The 21455-nt window shown below is 31.5% G+C and overlaps 1 protein-coding gene across 1 annotated transcript; it reads right to left on the reverse strand.

Moving 5' to 3' along the window:
• Positions 1-11673: 11673 nt before the first annotated feature.
• LOC106474236 (glutathione S-transferase Mu 1-like) lies at positions 11674-20408 on the reverse strand. Its single transcript, XM_013934927.2, has 7 exons — positions 20268-20408; positions 18365-18505; positions 17963-18044; positions 17610-17710; positions 16339-16434; positions 12771-12881; positions 11674-11960 (listed from the first exon to the last, which is right to left on the reverse strand). Exons 1-7 carry the CDS (start codon positions 20307-20309, stop codon positions 11853-11855), a joined length of 681 nt encoding a protein of 226 aa, XP_013790381.1. The 5' UTR covers positions 20310-20408; the 3' UTR covers positions 11674-11852.
• Positions 20409-21455: the final 1047 nt, after the last annotated feature.

The raw sequence follows: 21455 nt of genomic DNA on the forward strand, positions 1-21455 counted from the left end.
TAGTCGTGTGTAAGCTCCCCCCTCCTGTAAGTTTAAGTACATAGAAAAATGAAAATGAATTTTAAAATGAAAAATAATCTACAAAGTCAAACTAAACAACTTAAACAAATAAATTGTAATCACATTAAGTATAAGTTTGCTCGAACTCTTACAAAAACTGAATCTTGTCAACATCTATGAAAATCACCCCCAATCTGTTGCAAGTCTCTACCAAGTTTAAGGTTGCAAAAATCATCTGCCTATCAAAGAGAGTCTGGCTTGAAAAAATGAAAAATACAAAAAGAACTACAAAGCCAAGTTTTTCATGTCACGATACCTCTATCACCTGATCTGGAACCATATACGTTCAAGTGTGGGAGCAGGGAAGCCTCGAGCCATTATGCGATTAGCCGGAAGAAAATAGTACTCTCTATTTAGGGACATTACGAGTTATGTCACAGCTATCTTTCGGGCAAGAGAACACGCTTGAAGACCAATTACTAGTCTCGTGTGCATCTAAAGTAAAGAAAACTTGAGTTGCTTACTTGAGTGACGTTCTGCTTCCATAATGAATTGAAATTTCCCAAACATTTACATATTATCTATGGGAATAGCAAACATATGGCACTGTCCTTTACCATACATCATAATCTTAACTCTTTCTCTTTTGGACGATTTTCTGAGCATTTATGGTAGGTTAGATTTATTTATTTTTTTTTTGCAATGTTACAAAGAAAACTCAGACGCAGTATTAGAATATCAGTCATTGATTATGAACATATCCATACAATTCGGATGTGTGCTTTATCACATTTACTCCATATGCATTACGTTATGTATAGTAATTCCATAGTCACTAAGCAATTAGTAAGTAATATCATTTTTAACCCTGTTTGGGAAGTAGACCTATCTTCTTAGATATATACTTAAATGGATTTTTTTCCCACTTACGTTGTGCTGATCTCGTGTGGGTGTGGTATGTTCATGTGTTTGAGCGCCTCTCTCATTGGGTTGGTCTTTCCACAGGATTCGTCTCCTAGTATTCAAATTGGATCACCGTAACTCATAAAACCATGGTGAGTGCTATCATCATATAAGAATGTTCATAGTGCTCAGCCTCAGGAAAGTCATAAGCTCAGTCAGCAACATATGGTTGAAGGCACAACTGGGTGGTTGTAGACAAGGGCACAATGCAGCAACCACTGCAGTTCGCTGTTATTTCAGGAACGTAATGTATTCCACAAGCGTCTAGTTCATTGGGGGAGTGAAGACTGCAAACTGGTACCCTAGCTCATGACTGAAACTACCCCTAACCCAAGGGATCAAACAACTTAACCTCTAACTTACAGCCTGACAAACATTAAACATAATCTGGTGCTTTTCCGTTTAATGAACTGTTAACTTTTTATTTGAATAAACATTATTATAATACAATCTGATGCGCTGAATTCAAAAATATGTGTATTTCTTTTGAGAAATGATAGGAAAGTACTGAGAAGGACGATTAAACTTGTTATTGTTTTTTACATGTTTTACAAATAAAAATGGATATAAATTTACAATGGCTATGGACAAACTTACAGTCCAAAGAACAATTAGTACATTTTTCCAATCCTTCAAAATTATCCCCGAAAAGAAGATGTGCCGCAGAAAACACCCAATGAACATGAAATTTCTACCTGACCGAACTATATGGAGATGTCAAAAAAGCTCCTGTAACGAATCACACGGCTCGGAATGGCCATGTGGTTAGGGCGCCCGACTCGTAATCCGTGGGTCGCGGGTTCGAATCATCGTTCCATCAAACATGCTCGCCCTTTCAGCCGTGGGGGCGTTATAATGTGACGGTCAATCCCACTATTCGTTGATAAAAGAGTAGCCCAAGACTTGGCGGTGAGTGGTGATGACTAGTTGCCTTCCCTTTAGTCTTACACTGCTAAATTAGGGACGGCTAGCGCAGGTAGTCCTCGTGTAGCTTTGCGCGAGATCCATAACAAATAAACAAACGAATCACATTCAATTACGAAGGGAACCTAGTTAGAAGAAACAACATTCCCTCTGAAAAAAAAATAATTATGTTTATATATTGTTGGTCCAAATAATACACAAGCTTTAACTTTTGCAAAAATGAACTTAACATAAAAGGATGTACTATGGTGGACCACAACAATTATTTCAGAGAAGTAAGTTAAATTGAATCAATTAATTAAGCTAACCTAACCTAATTTATTTAAGCCAAGCAACCTAACAAAAATTATTGTTATGTACTTCAGGTATGTGCCGAGGCCATCTTGAAGGAGCCACGAAAAATTGGTGGTCCAAACTATACCGTCGAAGTTAATGAGACACTATATGCTAAAAGGAACCAAATTCAAGTGTTCATTTCAGTACTGTATTACCATTTCTCTAAAGAAATACATATATGTTTGAATTAAGCGTATGAAACTGTATTAGAATTACGTTTTTTTTCCAATAAAAATTTAACAGTTCATCAAACCGAAAAGCTCCCATAATCTGAATAAATAAGATCACATCCAATTTCACAAATAAATCCAGGATTATTTTAATGTAGTGAACATAAATATTACGTCACAAACCTACAAATAAATGTGTTTATACAAAATCGCATATTATGAATACTTTGTTCACAAATAATATCAATATAAAACATTCAGTAATATCTGCAAGGTTCGGAAATAATTTGCTCATACAAATCAAACATGTTAATAAATCAAAGTACTCAAAAACAATGCATACACTATTGTTTCTTTCATTCTGAATAAACAAGTAATTATACCTTTACTTCATAAAGAATATGTCAGATAATCTACGAATATCCCAGTTACCCCAATTGTCAGATATTCCTTCACCAACACAAGTGAAAACAATAGGTCCACCATTTTTTTTATTTTCCTGGTGTCGTGTAGATTCTAAAACAATTCTATTTCTTTCCCTCAATGAGAAATCAAATTCTTATAAATATTCTAGTAAAGAATCAAAATGCATATAATTCCTCAGTTACATTAACAAAACAAAGTGTGTGTCGTGTTTATCTGTTACAGCAGTCTAAGCTAATCACTGCAGCCTTTACTAAATACGTCACATGTTATTCAATATTCAAAGTCATATTCTATATTTGCCTTAAAAGTTGTGCTCTGGCATATGTCACATCGTATACATAATAAATATATACAAATCGATTCATACCTAGCAAAAAAACTTATAACTGTGTTATTGCATACATGTATCCATTGGCAACTATTAATCAAAGTGAACTTGCAGTACATAATGTCACCATTCAGTGCCTAGCTTTATTTCCAAGACAACCAAGGCCAGTATCAGTCATGCTTTTTTAATCACGTGTGCCAAAGCACGCATAAAAGCCTTCAAACACAATCCAAAGATTTATATTATTCCAACTCGAACAATATAATTAAATTCGAGCAATCGCCTATATTACATTTTGTATGGTCAGCTGAAAAATACACCCAGTCCAATATATAAGGTGCACAAGTGACGACAGCAGAACTACTTTTACCATCATAACATAGCAATCAGCCTAAAATTCCATAATTATTCCACTCATACTGCCATCTAAGGATCAGGAAAACCAGCAACATCAGATTAGATATAAAAATACTTATACAAAAATCTAGTAAAATATTAAACATTTCACCTGACTCATACAGTCTATGTCAATTCCTCATGCTGTGTCACACCATTACTACACTTCAGAACAACTGGTCTATTCATATCAGACAAAATCTCACACAAGGACACAGCCTAAAGTTGCCCCAGTTTATGCACAACATTGTGAGTTCACTCAGGAAGCTTTTGCCAACGAGTGTCCTCCAACATTTTCCATAAAAGTTAACGTGAATGTTCGGAAAGTAAAGTATGCCAGGGTTCCCAATTATCATTAACAGTTTGTACCAAATGACAATTTCTTTCAGCACTTTATCTAACAACATCAACGGTCCCAACTGTTTATCTAACGAGTTTCGCGTGGTCTTCTATGCAGAACTTTTGCTACCACTCAGCTAGATAGATCAAACAATTATTTCAAGACATTTGACCAATATCTCACTACAAAATATTGCTTGATAGCTCAAAAATTGAGGATTTCAATGTCCTTTCAGCTGTTGATTCTTCAATCAACCAACTATCCTAACTGTATAATACTTGAATTGTTGTCACAAGATGTCCTTATAACATCTTACTGAACCAACACTGAATAGCTTGGAATGCAAGAAAGCCATTTTCTTTCAGTCATTGATTTTTTTAATCGAGTGACTTTATGATATGCAGGCATAGCTTGGGCTCCTATTTTCTATAGTAATATAGATGTTTTTTAATCAAATTCTTGAATATTTAGCTTCTGCACTTGGCGGCAACATGTGGCCTATAATTGTTAATGTTACTTTGTTATAGTCACTTCACCCCTTTATTCTTTTGGAAAGTGACGTCTTCTACCCACAAGGATATTTCAGTACTGTATACTAACCTAGGTTAAATGAGTTGAAACTTAAATATTATTGGCTGGTCAATTTTGATACCAACTAAAAAAAAAGATGGGGAGTGCTGTGAGGGAGCAGAAGTCACAAGGTGATGCTATCCACTGGTCCAAGAAAGCAAGTTAACACTCTGAATCCAGGCACACTTTCTTTATCTAGTTCTCCACTAGCTTAGCTTCAGTGAAGACTTATATTTTCCACTAGGGGATGTTGGTGTTTAGTGTTGCAATGTTATATCTCGCGGGAAAGAAGTGTGTTTTATAGCAAAGCCACATTGGGCTATTTGCTGTGTCCACTTAGAGGCATCGAACCCCCTGGGTTTAGAGTTGCAAATCCGTAGACTTACTACTGTCCCACCAGGGGACACGGGAAAGAAAACTATGTTGACTTGTTCATTGTGTTTTTCTGTTTTAGTTAAAATAAATATTTTGATTTGTTTTTTCGAAAGTGTGCAGACTCATTATTTTTCATTCAAAAGAGAAAATAAGTCAAACTATCTCGATCACAACAATCCTTTTACATTTCCTGAGTGAACTGTGCCATATTCTATCTCATATTTGTCGGGAAATTGGTTTTAACTGAAAATGTCACAACTTCCCTAACTTCTGACCAAGTAGTTAATCCCAGTCTTAAATAATAGGAGGTCGTTTTTGATATCGAGGCTGATAATCAGAGCAGACAGACTACATTTCCACTGGTATGCATTCATATGATTCCTCAAAAACGGCCAGTAATGTACTACCATTCTCTCCATCAGCTGAGATGTGATTATATGATACAGTGCTCTCATTGTTAGAGTCATTCTGCTAATCCAGCTCTGATTCATTGAGTAATCAGTTCACTAGAATTTTCACAGTGAGGTAGAGTTAAGCTTGACAATGTGTTAAATGCATGTACACACGTCATGTGACAAATATACTCATAATATACTTCACTGAGCTGTTGAGAGAAAATATAAAGATCAGTCTAGGCATAATTGGGTTGTTTCTGTACTGCAGGCATGTATCACACCACAACCAGTCATCAAGTTCAAACTTTAATTCCGTTACAGCTTTTTTTTTCTTCTAAGATCTCTTTTGACGTATCACCAGCTGTTGACATGCAAATTCAAGCACGTAAACGATTTTAAGAATGCAACTGTAGATACTGTGGCACATCTGCTCTGGGCAGAGAGGCATTTATCAGATTCACGGAAGCTGTACTTTTCACCTTAACATAGGAGAATAACCAGTTGACTGTTGCTCAGTTGCATAGTATGCCATCATACCATACAGTACGTGCTCATCCCAGTCAGTTCGATTGGGCAAACACTTGTTTGATAGTCTGTACAACTCATTCAGTCAAATCAACAAATTGGAGATGATATTATTAAGTGTACATTTTTACCACATCTAATACTTGCCACAACTCAGTAACCACCTATTTGTTAAAGTTCGTTTCTTGGGCTGTGTGATTTCTTCAGATGCAACAAAGAATGATATCTATTTGAAATTTACTGACGTAATCAACAAAAACTAGCACATACCAATTACATTTCTCATTTTGGACAGAGGATCAGCTTGATCAGTAATTCCCTCTCTAGAGGAGAACCTATAAGTCTACAAATCTGATGAAATATTCTCTGGTCGGACCAGTTTTTCCTGTATACCAGCTGAATGTCTTGATGCAAATATGGATACAAAAATAACTTCTGCATGTTTGCACCCAGTTTTTGCATTATACAAAGTCTGAGAATTTGATGTCTTAAAACTTTGGGGAACCAGTAACTGCATAGCAAATAGTGCCCAAGCTATGCCCAAGTCCATTAGTTGCTTTTCCCAAAGTTCGTAGCTGGACATTCATTGCATCCATCCAAATGTAGAATTATCATTTTTCATATGTCTCATCATTATTACTGCTGCAAATTGTCCAGGATCTGAATATTGAACAAATTAACATGGTCTCACTGGCTTGCAAGATAATACATCAGCATTTACTTTCTGTTAATTTAAGCAGTGTGGTACAACAAAATTGTACTCTTGTAGCATCACTATACAAAGTGCAATCATACTTTCTGGATTTTTGAAGTTCATTAGCCATTTCACTAATGCATAGTCCATTGATGAGCTCCCTACCAAATAATAACAAATGTACTTTTTTATCAATATCTTAATCAGAATTAATACACCTACTTTATTTCTCAGTATGTACATTATTAATTCAATCTGGTCAAACTGATCTCTAATACTTCTGATGTTAATGTGAAACAACATTATCGTATTACTCCTTCTACAACTAAAACAAAAATCCCATTTCTGTTTCAAATGAGCAAATTAAAGCCTTTTTTATTTCTGTTTGATATGTACATTCAAATTCATTCTCCATTTTATTTGAATACTTTATATATATATTTTCACTGCGTATTCTCTGCATTTTAGTCCTTTCTAAATTTCTCATAAAATTGTTTATTCTTTTACCCACACAGATTTGAAATGTGGGTATTAGATGTTAATTTGAGTAAGTTTTACTTTCTTTGAATCTAAATCAATGCTCCTTATAATTTTTATTTAATATCGGCCAGTTATTTTTTAGTACTTTTGACTTAAATTTTAATGTTACATGTTTCATTCTCTCTCTGTTAACAGATGGTTACTTATATAAAGCCTGTATTTTATTAGCACCTTTTTGCAAATTTGATGTACACTTTTTCTTAGCTCTTCACAAAACATTCTGTTTAATTGAATTATTTTCTTAATCCTAGTTTTATTCTTTAGTTCTGTGTATTTCTCTTTCAACTCCTCTATATTTCTAGCAAGTTCTAATGTGGTATTATGGTATTTATACACTCAATCTCAGTTGATGTATATTCAGCTGTTTTATATTTTTCTTAAATTCACTTAAACTTACTACCTCTACAACATCTGAAGACTGAGAATGGTAGGGCTAAGGGACACAAATTTAAATATTAGCAGGTTAGAAGTCATCTTTAGTTATGACAATTTTATTTTTCTAACAAGGTGGTTGGGCTTTGAAAAAGGTTGCCTTCTGATGTGACGAATGCAGTGAACTTAGGGAAATTCAAGAGATGGCTTTATAAATTATTTGAATGACAATGGCTGGTTTTGATTTTCTTTTTCCAAGCTTTGCTTAGTAGAGGGAATGATCTAGCTGGACCAATAAATTCTGTTGTCGTTATACTGGGTTATGTCGTACACAATTATAAATGGAACTCTAAGAGGTAATAATTAAGTAAGAATAACAAAATAACATCAAACTTTAAAATATAACACACTACAATTTGCACACATTACTTAACATGATTTTGTTTTTGTAATTAGATTCAACAACACAAGTGTCCCTGTTGGGTTTAAGCTTGGTCGGGATTTAACTTAAAAATATAAAATAATTATCAAGTCATTCAAGTAGAATAATCATAATGTTTTATCATCCACACTTGATAGATGGGAAAGGAATTAGCATTATTTTGGGATTAAGTACAAATCAACTATCATGTTTTATGAACATGTCCATTAAAAATAAAGCAGGATATGTACTGAACAGGTTTAGGTTTCACCTGTTTAACAAGAGTAAAAAAAAACAATAAGCAGATTTTTATTAAAGATTGTAAGCTAGCTATTTTTGAATATCTCCATCTGTATAATGGTGAATATAAAAAATGTTTGAATATTTCATCAGTTGTCTTGAAATTCTGTATATCTTTTAATGTTTGTCTCTTGCTTCTTCAGAGATATTGCGCTGCAAACCAAAAACGTTAGCCAGTAGTAGTGTTAGTGTTATTCCATCTTTTTAGATCCAAAAGTAGGATGCAACCTACTTTTTCTAAAGAGCAATCCATTTTTAATAAAAAAAAAAATTAAGTTTCATGCTTATTTATTAACCTTGTTTAATTTTTAGGAACCTGTCATTTTGTTGCACTTGTCCTATCAATTCACAAAGTAGTTGAACAATCTTGCTGCAAAGTTTTAGCGTCAGAGCTGCTTAATCAACTTTATGATTCATCTCATTAAATGTTTCGTTTATTTAAAGTCATTATAAAATATATTAGAATCAATGTCTATTCAGCTTAGCCACCACATCCAGAGCATTATCAATGAATTTTCTTTTATAGTGACTTTTTGTAGCAGTATTTATATTGTAATTGGTAAGTTTACTGAATATAACATGCAAATTACTTTGTTCTCTAGTAAATAAATTCTTATGACTATATTACATTAACAAACTATTTTTAAAGAAGTTTACAGAGATAATGATATTTTACCTTACTATCAACTAGCCTTACTTTTCAGTTATTGTTTTTTTTTTTTTTATATTATATACAGGTATGCTGTGAGTAATTCCTTCCCCTGTAAGAGTAGTGTCAAGCTTTTTTTGTTTGTGTACCACAATGTGATGCATACTTTGCTGCCACTTCCTTTCTGTAATATGAAACCTTTCCATAGACCACAGATTAAGAACTACTGCTACATAATGCTGGGGTCCCCAAGATGTTAAACATCAAAATAAACATTTCAGTTTATGTGTGTATTTCCAGAAACAAACCCATCAAATTGCATAATAAAATTTCTCAGACACACATATCACTTTACTGTAAATGTATTTTGTTTCTGTTTATTCTTTAGTTTAGATGAAAACTAGAAATTTTAAAAACATTACATATATATACCTGCACCCACACACAAACATTTTCCCTTAAACACTTTGAAATGGTAATGCCTGGTTATAACATGAATAAATGTAACATCAAATACATCACATTTTATTGTAAATCAAAATACATTTTCCAAAGTAGACTTTCAGAACCTCAAGATAAAACATCTAATGACAGTCACACTGAGAATGAAACTTTACCTTCAAAGACTACTCGGCCCTGTCTGTCACTTGGAAAGGAGATCCTCGATAGACTTAGATTCCAAACAAGCCAGAAATTTTGAAATTTGTTGAATATGGTATATGTTCAACAGGTTTTAACATTTTGGGAGGACAGAGATTACTCAAGTATATGTTGTTTTATTTTGTAGTTTTTGACTTTCAGATATTGAATCATTTTGTGTCAGATATAATTTTTATGCAGTTTAGATTGGTAATAATTATAAATATGTAATAATGTTCCAGTTATGAAATCCCTCAAACATGGTTTTAAATGTAATTGTTCACACAGTAATGCAAAGTTGGTTTAAGAGAGATAAGATCACAAAGAGTATGCACGGGGAGCGGGAGTTCAAATTTGTCCACAGTTCTTGTTCAGTGATGTAATTTCACAAGGTGGGTATATTAAATTTTTAACACAAAGGCACCTTATACAGCATAATTTAATTCATTACTGCTGACCAGAAGGAAAGTGAACCAGTTAGTAGCACCTACCAAATGTGCAACTACAGTTGTCCAAATATCAGGATTGATCATCACAGCTATAACCTCTATACAGTAAAGTGTAGGGCATATTCGGCAATATGTTGCAGCCCCAGTCTTAGACCTACAGCAAATAAAAGAATGCTAACCACCACAAAAAAGTTTAGCTCTCTGCAATTTAATTTGACTTTCAAATTTTTAGGACCCATCTGAATTAAACCCTCTACAATTTAATAACCTATAATTTATATAAAGTTTTCATAAACAAATTTCTTTAACCTTACAAATCAAAAATGGGAAAATTTTGAAAAAAAAAAGATTCTCTTTAAATTATCAAATGTTTAATACACTCATGAAAAGTTTACTTTTCTTACAAGAATTATATGTTGAAATATGTACACATTATTTATGCAAGTTTGTTCATGGTCTTAATTTATTTTCCCACAAAATAATTTCTACAAATATTATGCACTTAATTACATATAAAACATTTTTTGGAATTATAATTACACTGAGAATAAATAAAAGATTTCACTAGTGGAAATACACTTGTACATTTAGCTCATAGTTGTTTTTTTCAAGTACAAACTTTTAGCTCATAGCTCCATCATCTCTTGACCAATTTAAGATTTAATTACTGTTTTGTACTCAGGATGCCAAACCCTTTCAACTGATGTACTTGACCATGCCCAAGGTCTCAGGTTAATTTACTCTAATTCTGCCTTAAGGAATTTCAATTTGAGGGTAGGCTGGTAGAGACCCTGATGAGTAATAAAAAATGAATTGGGTATACACGCATGCCATGCTTGGTATTGCTGGCACATAAAAATATAGCTAATAAAAATGAAAAAGTCTGAAGTTAATTTACTCTAATCCTGCCTAAAAAGAGTTTCGAGTACCACAACTATTGAGGATTCTCTCTTGTTCTTGATGCAACCTTTTCCAACCCAAGTCAAACTATCATGTTAGCAAAAAGGATCAGTTTACATTTAGTTTTGTTTATTTAAATTGTGGTTCAACATATCAAATTTATGTTCACACTTAAATAATGGTTAATAACAAGTACAAAAAAAATAATGCTTTGTATGAGGACAAGATTTAACATTATTAGAGTTGCCAAGTGTATAAAAGATCCATCATATGGAGTTAAACAAAAAATGCATTTACAAATACTCATTATAAAGACTTGCAAATTTTACATTACAGAAGTAGTACTTGTTGAAGTTGACAAAGAACAATCATTTGAGGCTGCTTAATGTACTGTTTCTTCTTTAATTATTAACTTATCTTCCAAATGTACAAACTGATAACTCTACAAAATGCTAGTTTCACTAAAATGAATGATAAATATTGCTTTATAACAATAAGATATCTGTACTCTAGTGCTGGAGAATAGCACATACAGTTCATTCATATCTGTATCAAAGTGACATTTACAGAGGTGTCAGGTAAAACACCAAGCTTGCAAGGAAAGGTAGCTCTGAACTTGAGCACTTCATTATCAGATACTTGGTCAGTCCATTGTGTTAACCAGTTAGTAGTAGCAAAGGTTCAAGTTCTAAATGGTTGTTTAGGGTTAATTATCTACAGCTACATCATGAAATTTTATTTGCTGTTCAGAGAAGTAAAAAAGTTAGCAATGGATTATGAGACATGGTTTTAGATTGCAGATAAAGATAGAAATGTTTTATATGCCAATGATATATTTTTTATTCAAATATTGATCGACAAACTTTATTTTCCATACCTTTTAAAATTATTTTTAAGAGTGATACATTTCAAAATCACCTTTGAGTAATAATATTTTCCAAATAAAAAAAAACGAAACAAATCAGCTGGTAAGATTTATTATAAACGAATCTATCAAAAATACACAATCAAGATTTATTATTTCAGAAAATGATATTATAAAATGAAATTAGCGTAAAATCAAGTCAACATATTGCTTGTTAAGTAACCATCAGTATAATTCACCAGGTTTTGCTTTCTCAGAGCCAGCTGATAATGTATTCACTGTGGAGGAGACTGAAGTCTACTTCCAAACTTTGCCATGTCGCCATTCAGTGGCCACTTTATGTACTTGTCAGACTTCATGTACGACTGGATTGTGGGTAGACCCTAAAAAAAGAAGAACCCTTAATTCTTCTACATTACTATTCAAATACAAGTTTTTTTGTTATTGAGATTTTAATATATATACACACACGTTTGAATAATCAAAAAATCATAAATTATCATTTTGATACCACAGAACTCAATAAATTTATCAATTTTAGTAACAAGGCTGTATTTGGGTAAAAAAATATGAAATTTCAAGCAGACTAAAGACTCAACTTATATCTATGCCAATCTTGTATCAAAAGAAAGATATAACTACTTTATATTTGAAAATGGCTAAGAAAGCTACTAGGAGGACATTCCGAGTTTTTGATTGATTATTCACAAGTCATATACAGAAGTAAACGAATATAAGGGTCTGTTTCCAAAAATAGAAAGAGGTGAGCTAGGCTACTAAGTTTTATTCAGTAATGAGAAATATCTCAACAAAAAGAAAAGATGGGATGTTCTTATTTTATATTCCAGATTGTCAATATCAGTAATTTGAGTTCCTAATCCGTAGAAAACTATAGAATTTGTATTTTGACATCACAAACATCTAATTTGAACCAGTGCTGCATTCAACATACCATGTGACACAAATCAATGTTTAGGTGTTTTTTTATATTTAATTTTAAATTAAGAAATTAACTAATAGATAATTCTAAAATTTGAATTATAATCTACACTTTGATACTAAACTTAATGACAAATACATAAAATAGTAGTTCAATAACATTTTGAATGCAAGCCAACAAAGGCAATGACATGGCCTTTGACCCATGTAGAAAGGGTTAAAGAATCCCTTAAAACTTTTTTGATTATTCTTACCTCAAATCTGTCAAGAAATTCTTTGAGATTTGGAGAGTCTTTGTAACAGTCTGGAGCCAAGATTCTATGCTGATCCAGCATTTCATAGATGATGAAGTCCACATATGACAACTAGAAACATCAAATAAAGCATTTTAATGTCAATCTGTTCATTCTCTTCTGTAGACCTGCTAACTGAACTAAGTGATAGATATGTCATGTGCACACTTAAGAAAATCCCAAAAACACATTTTTGATAAAGTTACCATCTCTAAAACAATACATGAATCTCATTACAAAATCAAATGTCAAACAAAATTCCAAACCAAACCAGACTAATTTCTGTGGATACACTATTATAGCAAATTAAATTGCTTGTGTTAATAAAATTCCAATCACTGGTTAATATATTCAACTAGGAAAGTATAGCAAAGTTAGAAATGACTATTTCATACAATATTCTAATAAAATATAACTTTTGTGCAAACATTTCCTAAAAAAACATACTATTATTTCAACTCAATAAAATAAAGTTTTTTTCTAACTTAACATAAATGCTACATCTTGTTAAGGGCAAGTTAAGTTTCATACCAAGAGCTTTTCAAAAGTAATATTCTATTAAGCAACACAAATGTGTACCTAACACATATTTATCAAACATGTTTATAGACCAAAAGATTTTTCACATTTTTGTACTCAATATTATCTACATTATCTGCAGTGTTTATGCTTTTAAGTATTATTGTTGAATGGGTTTTAAATATCAATAAATTACAAAATTATGTTGTTCCTCAGTATGCAAATAAGTAGTATTAAACCATTCCTTATACAAACAGTGTATCAAGTTTTATTATACTTTATATTCAAGTCATTATCCACCAATATACAAGATTACCACGGTACTGCAAAACTCAACCCAAAACTGAAAGTATACTTTGTGGGTCACCTTGAGTTTGATCAGACCCCTCAACACAAATGTATCCTTATAGTAGTGTATGGATTGAAAATCCAATAAGTAGGTTATTCACAACAATTATCAAACAAGGTATTAGAAGCAGTCATCACAGAGAACATTTGTTGAGGAATGAGATGTGCATACATGCTTATCACAAAGTTATAAACAGATGAGATGATACTGTACTATTTTGGTGAAATATCCTCTACAACAGTCTATATAGTGACGGTCAATAATATTATGGGGGTCCTTGGGGAACCCAGATAAATATTAGGTTATAGCTACATACTCAATCTGCCTGTTTCGAAAACAATAGTGTCATATTGCTCCAGGGTTTTTGCTTGAAAATTATGTGAATTGATATAAATTTGTAACAATTATGTAAAAAGATATATAACTGAGAAAGTCACTGGGGTCCATGTGGACCTCAGGTGTGCTGAAGAGGATTAAACAATGATATTTGTTTTAGATCTGAATAAAAACTTTAAAACTATTTTAAAGCACAATAATGAAGATTTTTAGAAAGTACAACATTTTCACAAAGACTTTAAATACTTAAAATAAAACTATTTAAAAGTAGAACACTAGGATACACAGAAGATTTAATAGCTTAAATACTTAACTTATTAATATAATAATAGTATTGTCAGTAAGTGCACACCAAGAGCTTATTAATAAGTGTAGAAGCGAAAAGGAATACAAAACAGAATAAGCTCATTTCCCATTACAGTTATACCATTTCTTTTCTGAAGGTATAAAAAAAGCCCCAGAATGCTGATGCTATACATACTAGAACTCTGAATTTACTAAATGTATCTCCAAGAAAATTGGATAGCCATTAGTTGAAATTACAAGCCCACAGTACACATGCACTCACACACAAAAAAACAATTTGAATGTTTAATAACATACTAATACTAAAAATTTGTTTATGAACTTCTGAAGCCTTTACTAAAAAAAAAAAAATACTTAATTTTAAGTGCAGCATGATTTTCATGCTAGGAGTAAAAATAACTTATATTAGTTTCATATTTAATCTGTATAACATCTTGAAGTTCTTAAATGGGTAGTTTTTTGGTTAATTTTTTTTTTTTTTTATTTTCTCTACCCTAACACTAACTACAACTAAATCAATGTACATTGAAATTAAAATCTGAAAAATATAAAATAAGATGAACATTACCTTTTATTTTTCTCTTAATGTTTATAATTTGTTGACATTTTCAATTAATGATGTTCATAATTTTAAATGTTAACCTTTTTGCATACACCCACACATGCAAATATATGGTTTTATTGTCTCACTTGCATTTTGTAAAATATTTATTCGTCCATAAACACATTAGCAGAGAAATATATAGCGAAACAGACCATTTAAAACAAAAATTTGTGTACCTTTCAAACATGCATCTTAGAACCACAAAAAACATCAGTCACTAGAACAGAATGTCCACAAAACTACTAAATTTTAATTGGATTTCTAAGTTATAAATAGAGTAAAAAAATTCCACTATGCTATGAGTGACAAGTTTACTTATACATACGATCATTTCCTCTTGAATAACACCGATTGCCACCAAGTTCAAAACGATACTTGCAAGATTTAAATAGATAACAAAGCTCTTTCTAGTAGTTAAAAACTTACACATCAAACAGGAAACCATGGTTTTGAAAAAAGCCTTGAAAGTTAATGATAAATGAGCAGGGCTTTCTCATGAATGGTTTGTTACTACGTACAAAGCTACACAATGGGCTATTTGTACTTTGCCCACCACATGTATTGAAACCTAATTTTTCAGTTATGAGCTGTCAGACTTTGTGTCAAGCCACCAGTGAAGGTTTGTCATGAATTGGAAAATTACACTGATACACCAGTAAATAGAGAAGATATAATGTTCAAATTGTACATCTGACCTTGTGATTAGATATAGCTTATGTTTATATTTGTTACACTGTAAAAGCTATACTATTGAAACATACAAACCAAGAAAAGAAATGAGATTGCATGCACATCATGTGACAGCACAAGTGATGATTGAGAATGTTTTTTTTTCTTTGAAACTTGAAACAGTTCAAAACTTAAATATGAAATTTTGAATTATAAGCTGTTCTGATACAAAGTTTGACAATGATAATAAAGTTATTTATATTTTAAATGTTGCAACATGCACAATCCACTGACATCATATACATAAAGGGTTAAATTCTGGGAGTAAAGAATTTTAAAATTGTTTATCCAATCACACACACACTCCTGATTGAAATTTAAATCACTAGACAAGTACTTCTACATTTCTTAAAATCTAAAGACTGATAAATAAACTCCAAGCTATATATATTTATAGAGCACAGGGACAATGTACAATGGACGTTGCTAATAAAAGTGTACTTTCAGAAGTTGGTAAAACTGAGTCTTTGCTAAGCTTTTAATGTTCTATAAATTATGTGTGTGTGTCAATATATATATTAGAAGATTATATAGATAAACAAAGCTTTTTTATATATATATATATATATATATATATATATATATATAAGGCACACACATTTATTTTTATCAGTTGAAAATGAAATATGTATTGGAACAACTATCTAAATTTGATAAGACTTAGAAATTAGATTCTACTACATTACCTTATCCCCAGCAAACCACTTGTTCTTCCCAAGAAAATCAGAGAACAATTTCAGCTGGTTAGGCAGATCTTTCAAGTAACCATCCTTCAAGTTTTCCTACAAACAAAACAAAAGTTAAATCTTCACTGGAAACACTTCACTGAATCCTTTCCACCCCAGTATCTCTGGTTTTAATAGGAGCAAATTGTTGTTTGAAAAAATTATGTGATGTACCCCTTCAAATTACCTCCAAAATAAAATTATAACTGAAATGTTGAGATTTTTCATTTTCTTTTGATGCCAGTTTTATCACTATTTGTTTTGGAGTACCTGCATAGAGGGCGTGTCAGGGCCAGCATAAAGTTTTACAAATTAGATATTGCCAAGGGCAGTCGAGTGGGGTATATAAAGACTGGAGCAAGTGAACACACTGTTAGATGGCAAAGATGAAGATTGAGAAATAGCTATTAGTGACAGTGGAGGTATGCATGTTTTGGAAACAGGTAACTTTGAGGTTTGTGATGTCAAGAGCTGTAAAATTCAGGTATCTGCACATTTTGTATTACAACTTGCAAGTTTCTGGGGCTGACAAAATTGTAAATGTATCAGCTGAAACTTGGGGTTATTTTATTTCTTGCAGTCTATAATTTCTTTACGATATCTCAAGGTTATGCAGGGCTTATGTCTTGTAAGTTTGTAAAAGATTTCTATATTTTGCAAGTCATGGAAATGTAATAAATTCTTCGACTTACTGTGGTAACAAAGACAAATTCTTTTTGCAATTTTTTAAAATATTTAATTCAATTTAATTAAATTGTTAACATTACAAAAACAAAATGGGTATAAAATTTGTGAGGAGCCCCTTTAAAAGTCAAAATATAAACTAAAATTAAGAGCATTATCAAAATGTATTTAACAGTTAATTACAATTGTTTAAAAAGTTTTATATAACTACTTCCACAACATTTTATTAAAAATTTTTTACATCACAAGAAAATGTTCACACAAAGACAGTATATTAACAATTAGTAACAATAAATACTTTAAAAAGCTGTTGCATACTGTAGTATATACAAAAATTTTAGGTAATATTAACAAAGTTTCAAGGAAATACACATACCAGTTTAACTTCAGTCTCATAGTTATGTGCCACACTTTTGGTACCCGTAGTAACTGCCGGGTTAAGTAGCAATGGAGAGAAAATCATTTACTTTTGAATGTTGTCAGTTAACACACTACTAAGACATTTTCTTAACAAGATCACTTAATTAATCTTAGAATAAAGAACTTACAAAATCAGGATTGTAGGCAAATCTAACAAAACCCATTCTCAAGTCTACCAGCTGTTGTTCCGCCATATCAATCCTGACTTTTTCCTGTTCATTTTCACCATCTGAGGGAAAAAAAATTTTCATCATTCAAATTCTAGATGTAAGATATATAGATTTAAAAACAAGCAATTTACAATTTCATACCATCTTTATATTTATCAAATAAAACCTAGATTCCGCAGGTTCCAAGATAAATTTTTTCCCTAGCAATTTGATCCTAGATTCTTTAATGATTACTGTTAAAGTTCAAAAGTTATTATTTTAAAATTTGCATTTTGTTTGTGTGAAGACATGCAGTAACATACATTACTCACTCATTTTATGCTTCCTTGCCAGATGACGCAAGATAGCCCCACTTTGGCTGATTTTGGTGTCTCCATCAATATAATATGGTAGCTAGAGAAAATATGACATACAACTACAAACTGCATTGAAGTATACATGATATTTAATAATATTCAGCTCAATTTATTATACCATTATAATTTTTCCTTACTGTTTAAAATCAGTTTCATTTTATTGATATAATTTAAGTAAAATACATATATATATAAAAACTTAAGCTGTTATGTCCAAGTTTTCATATGCAAGTTAAAAAATTAAGTGAATATTTATTTTCAAAACAAACATCTTATAAAATCAATTTTAAATGACAATGTACTATATACATGTACAATTTAGCAAAATCTATTTAATTTTGAAAATGAATATTTTACATTGGGAAAGTCTAATCCCAAGGAATGTTTTTCATTCAACCAAGAGCTTCGGTCAAAATCAGGTGGGGGACCATAGTTGTATCTTTTGTCTTCAAACTCCGTTTCATTATAGGCTAGCAGCAGTCGGATTGGCTGAGCCAACTATAGATATAAAAATCGAATATAAACTTGAAATGTCTGAGCATCCTGAGCAAAAGACTATCTGTCATTAAGCTTGAACTTATAATGCAATTATATAAAACAAATATAAAATTCAGTTTATGACAAACCTGACAAGAATCATAAACACACAATATCAATTTACATTTAAGAAATACTTAACAAGTTAAAGCATGTTTGGCAGCAAACAAGTTATAGAACCAGACTATTTCCTTTAACTAAAACAAAATATTATCCTGAAATTGGTCATTACCTTAAACAGCAAAATCATTTTGGAATTGTACGATATGCTTGATACCCCCAAGAGTTAAAGTGGTCTAAAACTACTTAATAAGAAAGAATTGTAATCTACACAAGTGACACTGAACAAAGTGTGGCATGCCCTAAAATTCTACAAGACATGAGCAATCAACAGAAAAATAATCTATAATGAGCACTAAAACAGAAAGAAAGTTTATGTTTAGCCCCTCCCCCCCTTTAAACTCCTTAAAATAACTGCAACTTGTTACAAATAAATGACCTTTTTAATTGTGTATGTACACATTACTTTCATGTTACAGCTCAGGTTATGAAAATAAAATGAAAGTTGAAATGCTTACTATCAGGAGAAAGAACTAGTTGTTATTTTAAAAGAAAGTTTCCAACAGTGTGTTATACATGTTTAATAGTTTTGTATACCCTGCTCCTACTTTCTCTCAAAGTTTTCAAATCCAGGCAGAAGGCAGGCATTTATAGGAAATTACTTAAGAGAACTATGTCACATAGTTCACCTATCAAAAATGTTTAAGTTCACTGTTTTAAATTGATAGAAGTAATCATGGAACTCCAATGTCTGATTAACAAAAAATTATGGTGCAGGCTGTAGGCTTTTAATTTTGTCTTTGATTCCACAAATTATAACAAATATCAAGTTGAATAACTTAGTTTTTGTTTCATTAATACTTGTAGTCATACTCAGTCATAGTCTCATACTGCTACCCTTAACATAAATACTATACTATTTGATAGAGAAATGTAAAGCTGGTATAATAATTATGGCAACAAGATATTTCACATTACTTTCAACTTTTACAACTAAGTATAAGCTTAACTGTCAGTTGTAGTTTATCTTGCTAATTAATTGCAACCTACTGTTTCAAGTGTTTGTTGGCTAGACTTAATCAGTTTCTTACTGATGTAGTTTTTCTTTGCAATTCTTAAAAGTTACATCAATGGCATTACACTTAGTAATATAATAACTGGTAGAGCTAGTGGTACTAACAGTAATAACAACATTAATATACGAAACAGAGAAAAATGTAACAGTAACAGTGAATGGTTCAAATGAAGTAATTTAACTTACTAAATTAGTAAGTAACACTAGTATTACTACTACTAGTAGTAACAATTACAACACAAGCCTTAAAATTCTACCAATTTTTTCTTAAAATTGTTTACTTAATTTAATAAACATCACAAAGGCATTATGATATAAAAAATCATATAATGATACTAAATTTCAATACAATTTCAAAAACAGAAGTTACTTAAGTTAAAAGGTTAAAATTAAATACGAAACTTCACAAAGAGCCTCGAAATTGAAAGTATAGGTGTACATAGTCTTAACTAATACTAATACTATTAGTCTCTATTGCTATATATCAGTATATGACATTATTCATTTATTACTTGACAGTCAAATACTTAAATATCAGTTACAATAATTACTTTCTCAAAATGATAATTTAAGCTTAATAATTCTTACCCCCCGAATGTTCCAATAACCCAAAGTAGGTTTTGCGGACATTGTTAATGATTTTAACAGCAAGTTAAACACCAATCCCTCGAACAAGAGTTACAAGAAAGAGTAGACGCCGCGCGTTTTGTCTATTATAACTAGATTCACTGTAATGTAGATGACGCTGCAATCGATATTTGAAAAATTATATTCATAAATTAAGTGAATTAAAAACCTTATAGAATATAAATTTGTGGTCGTTCTTACTCACATTAAAAGAAAAAAAATTATAGTTGAAATTTATTCAGGAAAAGGTTTTATTTATCTAATTTTATACATAAAAATATAATTACAAATTATGATTTTGGGTTAATTTCAGCGCGCTCCGAATGAAATCATTACTGTTTGTGAAATTCCAAAATGTTTCTGTGCATAATACAACACTGGTAGAACCCTACGAGGAAATAGTTTTAAACAAAATGCTCTCATTTTACCTTATAACTTGTAAACAAGTGTAATTTTATTAATTTTTATCGAATCACTGTTTCCCAACCTTGGTTTTCAAAGTGGGTGCAATTTTCTAAGTTTCAGGTTCGAGAAGTCATAAGATAGTGATATAAAAATGTAATGAAAGTTCTTTTTTTTCTGTCCTTTTCATGTGCAAAAGCCGGTTTGGCTTCTATATACAAAATTTCTAACAAACGGCTTACATAAACAGTGTTCCAATCACCACTGTGTTTGTTGTGTCCCAGATAGCCTGATAAGCTCTGGATTGAGCGAAGCGCGTCGTCGGCAATGGAAATGAAGAACATAGTGTGGTTGAAATACTATTATCATACACCCTTCTAATTCTTGAAAATTCCTAAAGAACTACATAAAAAATGTAGTGTTAGAAAATATAATACTGTTTCGTCTCCGTTTGTTAATTAATTTTCCGTAACCTCGTTCCCACGAAACTTTAGCGACACAAGTCCTTTCTTAAATAAAACTGGTTTATTCTTTTTGAATATAACTTTACCGATACACTTATTTTCAAGAGTCGCGCTAAAACAAACGCGTTAACTTCAACAATACTCTCTGACTGCAATTCAATTACTCACTATCTACATACATTATCCCGTCACGTTGTGAGCGTCTTATATACACAGCGTGGTCACAAGTAAATGGGCACCACTTTTTCAGAAAAAAAATGAAATTTTTCAGTCATATTCACAT

Source organism: Limulus polyphemus, unplaced genomic scaffold, assembly GCF_000517525.1.
Source record: "Limulus polyphemus unplaced genomic scaffold, Limulus_polyphemus-2.1.2 Scaffold6978, whole genome shotgun sequence".
Taxonomy (NCBI): domain Eukaryota; kingdom Metazoa; phylum Arthropoda; class Merostomata; order Xiphosura; family Limulidae; genus Limulus; species Limulus polyphemus.